The 12,186-nt window shown below is 38.2% G+C and overlaps 1 protein-coding gene across 1 annotated transcript in view; it reads right to left on the bottom strand.

Moving 5' to 3' along the window:
* Positions 1 to 12,186, bottom strand: part of LOC128049504 (WD repeat-containing protein 19) — a 169,530-nt gene that overhangs the window by 20,374 nt on the left and 136,970 nt on the right. The window contains exons 32-38 of the mRNA XM_052641755.1: positions 10,007 to 10,147; positions 9,845 to 9,927; positions 9,281 to 9,364; positions 7,899 to 8,045; positions 7,448 to 7,572; positions 5,453 to 5,565; positions 3,602 to 3,670 (exon numbers count right to left, since the gene is read on the bottom strand). Coding sequence (XP_052497715.1) covers positions 3,602 to 3,670; positions 5,453 to 5,565; positions 7,448 to 7,572; positions 7,899 to 8,045; positions 9,281 to 9,364; positions 9,845 to 9,927; positions 10,007 to 10,147 — 762 coding nt within the window. The remainder of the gene's footprint in view (positions 1 to 3,601; positions 3,671 to 5,452; positions 5,566 to 7,447; positions 7,573 to 7,898; positions 8,046 to 9,280; positions 9,365 to 9,844; positions 9,928 to 10,006; positions 10,148 to 12,186) is intronic.

Below are 12,186 nucleotides of genomic sequence, written 5' to 3'. Positions count from 1 at the left end.
CCTCAGCAGGAATCAAATAAGCAGGTCCCTTGATCTTAGGGTTCTCAGCCTCTAGGACTGAGTGAGAGATAAATGTCTGTTGTTTAAGCCGCTTGGTCTATGGTATTTTGTTACGGCAGCCTGAACTACGACTTGGGCCTGCTAATGTGATGATATAACAAGTACATGGCATTGGGACTTCCCTGGAGTCTTAACTCCAGGCTCTCAATACAGGGGGCCCAGGCTGGATTCCTGGTCAGAGAACTAGATCCCACACGCCACAACAAAGAGTTTGTGTGCCACAACTAAAAAAGATCCTGTGTGCTGCAACTAAGACCTGGTGCACCCAAATACATAAATAATTTTTTTTTAAAGAAGTCCATGGCATCATCTATGAAGCAGTGTTTCAAAAAAAAAAATCAAATCTATATCTAATGAAATACCTAGATTAAATACCTAGTTAGTTGGAGGTGCAGGAGGTAGAGAAACAAATTACACCACAAGGATGCAATCAGCTAAATCTAAATGTCAGGAATTCCTCAGCACAAATAACCCATTTTCTTAACAAACAAGTGACAAGGGGGTAAAGAGAGAGGGGAGGGGGAAAAAAGCAGAAGGGAGAAGAAAGAAGGGGGAAGGAAGAAGAGGAGGAAGAAAAGAGAAAAGGAGCCAGAAGGAGGGAGAAAGGGAGACGGGGGAAGAACAATCTTTTGATAGAAGAGATTTAAGGCCCATGTAAACTAACTGCAATGCAAAGACCTCGTTTGGATATGATGTGAAATAACCAACTGAAAGGCACTCATGCAACATTGGGGAAATTTGAACTCTAGCTACCTGTTTGAAAATATCAAGAGATTATTGTTGGAGAAACTGGAACTTTAATACATTGGTGCTGGGATGTAAAATGGCGTAGCTGCTTTGGGAAATAGTTGGCAGTTCCTCAAAATGTTAAATGTAGACTTAACGTATGGCCTAGCAATTCTACTATTAGGTATACTCCCAAGAGAAATGAAAACATGTGTCCACATAAAACCTTGTACACAAATGGTCACAGCAGCATTGTTCATAATAGACCCCAAGAGGAAGCAACCCAGCGTGTAACCACTGGTGAATAAAGACGAGGTATACAGCATTCAATGAGACATTATTCTGCCCTTAAGAGGGATAATATATCAATACGTGTTACAACAATGCTTCTATCTGATGAAAAGACTATCCAGAATATATAAGTATCCAGAATATATAATACAACTGTACAAACCAGTAAGAATGAGATGATACCATTAACAATTAGAAAAAAAGATCTGAATAGAACTTTTTAAGATAGGACATTCAAATAGTCAACAAACTTGAAAAAAATGCTCGATATGGTTATTCTTTAGAAAAGTGAAATTAAGACCATCATGAGATACCTCTACCTATCTATCAGCATAGTAGCAACGAAACAGATCAGTGCTGGTGAAGATGAAGAGCAACTACATTCTTTTACATCGTTGGTAGAGTGAAACTGGTACACCTAGTATGAAAAAAGTGTTTGGCAGTACCTACTATTGCTGACTGCCACCATGAAATTAAAAGACACTTGCTCCTTGGAAGAAAGGCTATGACAAACCTAGACAGTGTATTAAAAAGCAGAGCTATCACTTTGGCGACAAAGGTCTGTATAGTCAAAGCTCTGGTTTTTCCATTAGTCATGTACAGCTGTGAGAGTGGGACTATAAAGGATGAGTGCCAAAGAATTTGAACTGTGGTATTAGAAAAGACTCTTGTTAAGTCCCTTGGATAGCAAGGAGATCCAACCAGTCCATCCTAAAGAAAACCAGCCCTGAGTATTCATTGGAAGGACTGATGCTGACGCTCCAATACTCTGGCCACCTGATGTGAAGAGCTGTCTTACTAGAGAAGACCCTGATTCTGGAAAGGACTGAGGGCAGGAGAAGGGGGAAACAGAGGATGAGATGGTTGGATGGCATCACTGACTCAATGGACATAAGTTTGAGCAAACTCCAGGAGATAGTAAAGGACAGGGAAGCCTCGCGTGCTACAGTCCACGGGGTCACAAAGAGTCAGCCACAACAGGGCGACTGAACTACACAACTATTGCTGAAGATATATATATGTATTCTGTAAGCTAATAATTCTACTCCTGGATACATACCCAATAAAACTGAGTGCTTATATCCACACAAGGATATGAACAGCATTATGGCAACTTAATTCATAATATGTCCAAACTGAGACAACCTAAATGTCCATTAATAGAACAGTGGGTAAAGAAACTGTGATAGTCACATGGTGGAACACTACACAGCAATGAGTAGGAATGAACTACTGACACATGATAACACAGCTGCCTTTGCAGACTTACTATTGACTGAAAGAAACTGGATACGAAAGGAAACATATGGGCTCTGTAGTACAGAATCTGCCTGCCAGTGCAGGAGACATGGGTTTGATCTCCAGTCTGGAAAGAGCCCATCTGCAGTGGAGCAACTAAGCCCGTGCGCCACAACTATTGAGCCCGTGCTCTTCTAGAGCCCAGGAGCCGCAACCGCTGAAGCCTGCCTGCCCTAGAGACCGTGCTGTGCAACAAAGGAAGCCACTGCAATTGGAAGCCCGCGCGCCACAACTACTGAGCAGCTCCCACTCACGACAACTAGCAAAAGGCCCACGCAGTCTGAAGACACAGAGCAGCCAAAAAAAAAAGATTGTGTGTATGATTTTATTTACATGAAATTCATAAACATGTAAAACTATAACAACGGAAGTCTGAACTGTGGTTACCCTTGTTGGGAGGCAAGGACGTCCCTGGTGGCTCAGATGGTAAAGAATCTGCCTGCAATGTGGGAGACTCGGGTTTGATCCCTGGGTCTGGAAGATCCCATGGAGAAGGGAATGGCAACCCACTCCAGTGTTCTTGCCTGGAGAATCCCGTGGACAGAGGAGCCTGGCGGGCTCCATGGGGTCACAAAGAGTTGGACACAACTGATTGACTAATGTTTCTTTTCTCTCTTGTTGGGGAGCATGGATTGGGAGGCAGCATGAGTGGGCCTTCTGGGGAGCTTGAGCCAGGTGGGGGTTACACAGGTGTACATATCTGAAAAAACTAACTGAATTGTATATTTAAGATTTTGGCATTTTACTGGATGCAAATTACATCTAAAAGAAAATCCAAATGTTTTTATCTTTCAGAGATAATTTTTCTATTCACAAATGAAATGGTATTTGTGATTTTTGTGATATTTGTGATTTGCTTTAAAATAATACAGGGAAAGAGGGTGGGGGTAGGAATAAAATATGATGGGCCATGTGTTAGCTGTTGAAATGAGATGATGGGTACCTGGGAATTTGTTATACTGTTAGGCCTATTTTTGTAAATGTTTGGAAATTTCAAAAAGTTTTTATTTTTTTCCCCATATTTAACAAATTAACTTTAATAAATAGTCAGGGTAAGTTATTTATTTTGTGCATGAAGAGATGGAGATGGAGAGAATTTAATTAACCTCCTTAACTGCTCAAACTAAAAAGTAACAAATGGAACTAATATTTGCATTTTGACTTGAAATCTAGTGTTCTTTAAAAAGTTAGCATTCTTGAAAATTTCATTACAGAGTTTACTTACAGTTTCAATGGCCATTTCTATTGCTGCATTATCTTCTGAGCTTGGACATTTCAGGAAGTGTTTAAGTGCCTGAAAGGAGAATTGTATAACAATTAAAAAAATTTCAGACTGCTTTCACAATAGGAAACACAAAGCTTTCACACACACATAGAAATCGCAGTTTGCGAAAGTATCTTCATCTCAGCCAGGAGCTTGCACCATGTTGGGTCATGCAACACATACTTAAAAGGCTGGGTGTAGTTTAAAAAGTAGAAAGATCCAGTCTGAAGAATCTAGTTTTGATTTTGAATGAAATAAGAATGAAAAATGTGCCCTCTTCAGCTAGGAAGATGCAATTATTTTCCTTGATTCGTTCAACAAATCATTTACTGACAATCTGCTGCTCTGAATATGAGGCTGTGCTAGATGCTAAGGGAAATACCAGTTAAGGGGATTCTGCAGCTTGTCTTTTTGTATCATGTACAGTCTCACTGGGGGGATCTATGTGATGTGATGATAATACAGAGAGTCAATCTTTTTTTTAAGTTTTTTTTTTTTTTTTTTAAATGTGGACCACTTCTAAAGTCTTAGCTGAATTTGTTACAACACTGTTTCTGTTTCTCTTTTTTTTCCCAATGTTTTGGTTTTTGGCCACAAGGCATGGATCTTAGCTTCCTGATCAGGGATCCAACCCACACCCTCTGCAATGGAAGGTGAAGTCTTAACCACTGGATCACCAGGGAAATCCCCAAAACCAATTATTTTAAACCACAGTTGTCTAATTCCTAAACACCACCACAACTATGAAGACAATTATGGCTATAAAGGCTTCAGAGACAAATGGGCAGTATTTTCTTTCCGATTTATTTATACACAGTATGTCCTTGCTGGTTATCTATTTAAATTTTTTAAATACAGCAGTGTGTGCAAGTCAGTACTAAACTGACAAATGAACAGTATTGCCAGTTGGTTTTATGGCTGGTGTGAGGAAGACAGGACGTTCTTGAGGGTATCACAGAGGAAAAGGACTTGAAGATGAACAGGTCTGTGGTAGGTGGGGAAGAGGGCAGAGAGAAGCCCAGTGGAGAGCAAGGATGGGAAAGGCTAATGGGATCGTAGGACTCTTCACTGGAAAAAGCGAGATGCCACTCTGTGAGGTTCAGGCTGGTTGATCAGTCGTGGAAAATCCAGCGAAGGAATTTAGACTCAAGAACTAAAGGGCCAGCACAGCAAATTGGTGGCCTGAAGGCCAAGTTCACACACAGACATGTTTCTTTGGTCAGAGAGATGTTATACAAATATCCGGGCCTACATTTTAACACTGACCCAGACTTATGTTTATGAAAAATCCTATGATCTGAAACTAGTGGGCCCAAACTCCTGAATGGCAACACATTTTTGAGGGTGAGTAGCAGCCACTTCCTTCGTACGAGGTGCCATCCAGCAGTCCCAGGTCTTCACTCACTGAATGCAAGCCTTACTCCACAGCTTCACTTGTTTACGTCCCTTGCTTAAACACCGTAACTCTGCTTTAGGGGTCCTTTGGCAGTCAAAGTCAGTACCACTTGGGGAACAAAACGAAGAATGATTTATAGAGAGAGAGGGTAAAAACAAGGAAAACAGGAAACAATCTAAAGTGAGGTGACCCGGGTCTGGATTATGTGGATGGTGGTAAGAACAAAAAAGAGAGAGAGCTGTGAGAGAGGTTACGAAGGCAGCTGTGAAAGAGGTGACTGGGTGTGGGAGACAGTGGAAGATGTCAAGGTTGACTTTCAGATTTCAAAGCTGGGTGTCTAGGAGCATACTATATTTTAACACATTTCCCCTAACCATTCCTGTGGAGTCCAAAGTGTTTTCTTCACAAATACTCACTCGTGAATACTGGCCACACAGCAAGAAGAATTTTCCAGCCTGAAAATGTCTTTTTTCTCCTTCAAAATATAAGGCTATGCTTTGATAGTCCTCATTAGTGGTATCTTCAGAACCTACAACAGAAATCAGAAATTCATTGAGTAAAATATCTGAGCATAATCTGTTTACTTCTCATTGCTAATTCAAAAACAAGATCTAAAAACAGGTGATCTAAGAAGAGGCAATTAAAATCCCTTAACAGCAAATATTATTATCAGTGGCTTTTTCATCACAAAACACATTCACCATAACAACCTCACAGATCAACTGTTCCACCTTCTTTTCTCTCTAAACAACAATCAGGAGAGGAAGCTAGGAGGCTTTGTGAGGAGCTAGGTTATGGTTTGACATTACCCTTAGGGGCTTTTATCTTTCTTTAAAAGTTTCAATCTCACTGGCTAAAACAACAGGAACAATCCAGGATTTCCCTAGGGTTTCAAAACAACTGGGTCCATCTCCTTTCTCGGTTTCTCCGATGCATGGTTTAAACAATAGTCTGTGTGTATTTGTCAGACAGGGAAGATGATACTCAAGTGGATAATAGATGCTATTAAAGATAATTCCTGTTTTTCCTTTTTTACTGTTGTTCTTTTAGTTTGAGGCTTAAACATATTAAGCACAGAAGACCCCAAAGCTGCTGGAGTTCCAATTCATTGTTTACATTCATTTTACATTTACTCACGGGGGTTGGAGGCCCAATAGGGCACCAGAGTATGAACAGCCCTGTATCTCCAGACCAAGCTAGATTTAGAGTTTATAAAAGAAGAGAGTAAAGAAAGATGAAGGAAAGTGTGTGTTATGTTTGGGGACTGGAGGGCCTGTGTATTTCTGTGTATGTATCAGATAAGCCACATCCTTATGAAATTAGAGAAACTTAAATGCTTTAGTGCAATGATGACTTGTAATGTTAGCATAGAAATGTCATCGGCCATGTTAAACATTAATAATTATAATGTGACTTTCATCTGTACTTTTTTTCTTTAACTCTTCATATTTCCAATTATCTGAATGACTTCTGAAGATATTACAAGATGCTTTTACCTATTATTTCCCTTACAGACTGAAACAAAAATTTTCTTATGAATCCTACCATCATTTCTTATGGTCACTTTCTGAATTTTAAAACATGAAATAACATAAAAGGACAAATATTATAATTCCACTTATATAAGGTGCCATGAATAGTCAAATTCATAGAGACTGAGAGCAGAACAGCGTTGCCAGGCTGGGCGCTGAGGGGAATGGGAGCCACTGTTTAATGGGTAGAGTTTAGGATGGTGAAAACGTTCTGGAGACAGATGTGGTGATGGTTGTACAACAGTGTAAACGTACTTCACACAACCAAACTGTGCACTTAAAAATTATTAAAATGGCAAATTTATGTTTTGTATATTTTACCACAGTAAAAACAAGAGAGAAAAATCACACCACAAATAATGTTATATATGGCCCATGAAGTGAAAAACCTGAGTTATTTCAGTAAGTTTTAAGAATAATTACAAACAGGGGAAGATAACCTATAAGCTGGTATTCTCAGACTATAAAATTTTCTTTCGGACTTTCAAAATTTTTAAAAACCACATCCTATATTCTTAATTTACAACTCAATTTTTAAATTTTATGAACACAATTACTTTTTCAAAAGTCACTCTGCATTTCCTATTACTTTTGTTTTGGAACCTTCCTTTACCACTGGTTGATCGGCAGGAGAATTTGGGAAACCTGGCCTCCCATGGAAGTTACCTGAAACACCGTAATTTTTCAAAGTGGTCTTACAATTCCGTCTCACCTTGAAGGTGACAGTAGGGATCTTGAAAGCTAACACGTAACATACAGTTGTATGTGTGTCTGTACACAATGGAATGGTGTGTGTGCATGTGCGTGCGGACGTAGCCAATCTGATTATTAGACCAGATAAAATCTTTAAGAGAAATTGGGGAAAACAATGATATTTACCAATAATGTCTGCATAGATTTCCATTTTGTTGTGTTGCTGAGCCAGTGTGAAAGCTTCGTTATTACATTTGGATATAACAAGAAATTGGATGGCAGATCCGTAGTCACCAAGCTGTAGAAAAAATCTAAAGCAAAGAGTACTTTAATTAGCTTGACTCATTTAAAAGAAGTCTGTCATTCACAAAATAAAATCTTTTTCAAGCCAGAGAAACCATTCCAAAGTAAAAACATAGCGGGTAAACTGTAGTTCTATACCATATGTTTATGTTCGGTAAACATACTCTCGTATGTTGACCATAACAAACAGCCTTTGAATTTAAACACCTAGAAGATATAATTTTGAAAAGAAAGAATAAATATTCCATTTGAAATGATTTTTTTTGACAAGGGGAAGTGGGGGCTGTCTTTAAAGGCTGGTTTTTGGAAGTCCAAAAATAACGCATTACATTACCTGGCTACCATCTTGGCTCCTTCCAGGGACTGGGTCTCTCTGACAATACTGACAGCCTTTTCTGGATTGTTGAGGTGGTCCAGGTAGATGCGGATCACACTGTTCCACTGTTTTGCGTTCTCATAAGCCACAACAGCTTCTTTGTATCTATAAGAGATATTTAGTTCAAACAAACTTTCTCAACCCTGTCATATTTGGGAGAAAAATGTCAATAAATGCTTGGGACATTGTGTTTTTTTTTTTTTTTTAAATTGATGGTGGCTGCTCACTTTTCTTGTACTTCTTTGTTTTTTATCAGAAAGAATACCATGAACCATTTCATTAAAATATGCTGTTTTTAGAGGTTTGATAAACTAACAGTAAAATACCAATAATGAACTGTTTTCTCATCTTAATCACATATATACAATTTTTTATATTTTACTGTTTTGTTAAACTGGAAAGATTATAACAGTAATACAGGCTTATTTTAGCAAACAGAAAATCAGGAATTTTTCACAATTACAGATACAATTTAACAGTAACCTATAAAATCATTGTGTATTGACCTCTAGATGGAGCTCAAGACTTCTGTTCAGTCTCCATGAGCTCTCTAGCTCTTTCCATTTTAACAAGACATTTAGTGTGTATCTCTTAAGGTTACTTTTCTAAAAGTAGAAGGAAGTAACCTTTAAAAATCTCTTAATACATATTGCTAAATAACCTTCTAAAGACTTTAGAAATTTACAGTCCTATTAGTCATGCATAACAAGTGCTTTTTGACAATATGGTTATTAGTTTAAAATAAATCTTTTCCCAAGATAAGTTAAAATGATATGCTGTTGCTTTAATTTAATTACCATTAGTGAGATGGAACTTTTTTGTTTGTATAAAATATAATTTCATAACTGTATTTCCTCCTCTGGCACTCCTTCTTGTCTTAGCCCATTTCCTCCCAGTGCATTTGAGTTTCCTATATTAAGTTCCAGAAAATCTTTGTCTATTTAAAGTACCAACAATCTGTTGTTATACTGTAATCCTGTTTTTCAGCTTAAACAGAGCAGCCATGAAATTCATGTTTCTTCACTTTTCTTTGCCTCTGTAAGTTATCCTCCTTAGTAAAATGACTCTTGTCTAATTTCATTTTCATGCCATAATTATATCAAAATTTCAACTTCTAGTATTTAACCTTCAAATAAAAATGAGATTGTAGTCCACATACAAATACATAAAGGACTGGATGAACTATATAAAGTATGGGGAAAACTTAATAGCCTGGCACTTCAAGCCAGGTGAGGGTAAAGATGTTTTCTGTTTTTGCCTTTCTTAAAGGTTGCAGATATCAACGAATACTTTATAAAACATCCTTTTAGATTTGTGTAAAATTGAGACATTGCACAAACCTTCCATCTGCTTCTTTAGCTTTGGCATACTGCAAGTGAATCTTTGGAGAAGAAACATGAGGCAGAAGCTCACCAACTTTTGCCCTAGAAACGTAGGTCGAGGAGAATAATGTCAGCACTGCATTTGCTCAAAAAGTAGCTTCCTACAATCAGATGTTAATTTTTTGGATTCAAGAAACAGTTATCATGATCTTAAAAAAATCTTGGCCCCTACAGTGAAAAGATTTAATTGCTTTTTCTCGGGCTGCTGACCCCGCCAGCCCACCCTCTGTGGGAAAATGAAGGCTAGTTCATTGACTCTTTGTGGATAATAGGGGTTTTTCATTCTAGTAATTTATCTGATCAGGTTATTTCCCCATATTAAACCAAGAAAATGTGCTGTTCTTTGGAAAAAGAACTATTAAGATGAACTAATCTATAAAGAAAAACAGGCGATGGAGGGAAGGCCCAGACAGAGGCAATAGCTGCGCAGTTGGGAGGATGAGCAAGAAAACCAGAGGGGAGGCCGTCGACACACACTCATTTCCACACCTGCTCAGAACACACTTTACAGCAGATTCTTACCAGTTCTTACAGCGGATGTACACAGATGCTGCTTTGTCATAGTAGAGACCTTTTTCATACAGTTGAGCTGCTTCTGAAAATTGCTAAAATAGTATGAGATTATCAAATACTAGTTTAATTGTGTATGAGACCTCATAAATATGTATTCCCAGGAAACGCTACCTTCATGTTCTCCAGGATGGCTCCACAGTCTCTCTTAAGGACCCTGCTGGGGTGCTTGAGGGCTTGGTTGACCCCTCGGCGGATGTCTCCCATTCTTATGGACATCTGGGCCACGCCAGCCAGGCACACCTCATCGTGTTCCTGAAATTAGAAGGCAAATAACTAACAAATCACACCCTAGCTTAAAATGATGTATTTTATTTTTGTTTATTTCTTAAAAGCTTTTTATTTTGTATTGGGATACAGCCGATTAACAATGTTGTGATACCTTCAGGTGAACAGCAAAGAGACTCAGCCATACACATACGTGTATCCATTCTCCCCAAAAGTCCCCTCCCATCCAGGCTGCCACATAACATTGAGCAGAGTTCCACATGCTATACAGGAGATTCCCGCTGCTTATCCATTTTAAGTATAGCAGTGTGTACATGTCTGTCCCAAACTCCCTAACTATCCTGTCCCCCGAGTCTTTCCCCGGGCAACCATAAGTTCATTCTCTGTGAGTCTCTTTCTGTCTTCTAAGTAAGTTCATTTGTAAAGATGATATATTTTAGCCAAACAATTTAAATCTAAAATGAGCCTAAAGGTTATGGCTTACTTTCAATAGTCTTTGCTGGCAAATCTAAAGATTCTGAAATAATACTGAATCTTTTTTTTAAAAAAAATCATCTGTTACAAAGTCATATTCTCTGCTTTAGAAGTCTAGATCTTTTCTGCTCAAGGCCAAATTTTTACTGCACCTTTGTCATAATACCTTGCATATCTTTGTAGTCTTCTTGGTATAAAATTTTATGTGAGAGGAAATACACTGGGTACATAGCTATGCTACGAATAAAATTGAGAGAAAAAACATTTATCAAATTAAAGATTTCTCTACTAGGCATGATGAAACATAAAACCTTTACTTATTTGTGACAGAGGATCTGAGTTTTATGTTTTATTTAATTTTAAATAACTTAAATGGCCCCATGTGGCTAGTGGTGACTGTATTTAATAATACAGTTAAGAATGAACTAAAATAGATGCAGTCAAACAAAGAAATTGTCAAAACTCCAAGAGATAAATGAGCACAGGATTTAATTAGGCAATTCATATTAATTTAAAAAACATACAATTGGCCAATAAATAAATAAAACACCCTTGGCTTCACTAATAATCAAACACACAAAAAATAAAATTAAATACAAATGCTGATCAAACTGGTAGAGATTGGTAGTGTAGAGAATATGGGGGAAATGGACACTTTCATGCACAGCTGGATGAATTACCACAAGTTCTTTTGAAGAGCAATCTCGCAGTTTAAAGAATTGAAAGCACACATTTTATGATGTAGAAATCCCACTTGTAAGAATATAACCTGCAGAAATACTATCTTAAGTAGCTAAGATACATATATTAATACTAGGCAGAATATTCACCACAGTGTATTTGATAGAAACAAACCCCCAAATAATTATAATTATTGATAAAGGACAGAAATGGTATGGACCTAACAGAAGCAGAAGATATTAAGAAGAAGTGGCAAGAATACACAGAAGAACTATATAAAAAAGATCTTTACGACCCAGATAATCATGATGGTGTGATCACTCATCTAGAGCCAGACATCCTGGAATGTGAAGTCAAGTGGGCCTTAGAAAACATCACTACAAACAAAGCTAGTGGAGGTGATGGAATTCCAGTTGAGCTATTTCAAATCCTGAAAGATGATGCTGTGAAAGTGCTGCACTCAATATGCCAGCAAATTTGGAAAACTCAGCAGTGGCCACAGGACTGGAAAAGGTCAGTTTTCATTCCAGTCCCAAAGAAAGGCAATGCCAAAGAATGCTCAAACTATCGCACAATTGCACTCATCTCACACGCTAGTAAAGTAATGCTCAAAATTCTCCAAGCCAGGCTTCAGCAATACGTGAACCGTGAACTTCCAGATGTTCAAGCTGGTTTTAGAAAAGGCAGAGGAACCAGAGATCAAATTGCCAACATCCGCTGGATCATGGAAAAAGCAAGAGAGTTCCAGAAAAACATCTATTTCTGCCTTATTGACTATGCCAAAGCCTTTGACTGTGTGGATCACAATAAACTGTGGAAAATTCTGAAAGAGATGGGAATACCAGAGCACCTGACCTCCCTCTTGAGAAACCTATATGCAGGTCAGGAAGCAACAGTTAGAACTGGACATG

Source organism: Budorcas taxicolor, chromosome 6 (genome assembly GCF_023091745.1).
Source record: "Budorcas taxicolor isolate Tak-1 chromosome 6, Takin1.1, whole genome shotgun sequence".
Classification (NCBI taxonomy): domain Eukaryota; kingdom Metazoa; phylum Chordata; class Mammalia; order Artiodactyla; family Bovidae; genus Budorcas; species Budorcas taxicolor.
Note: the sequence above shows the minus strand (reverse complement) of the source record. Positions and strands in the feature narration are given on the sequence as shown.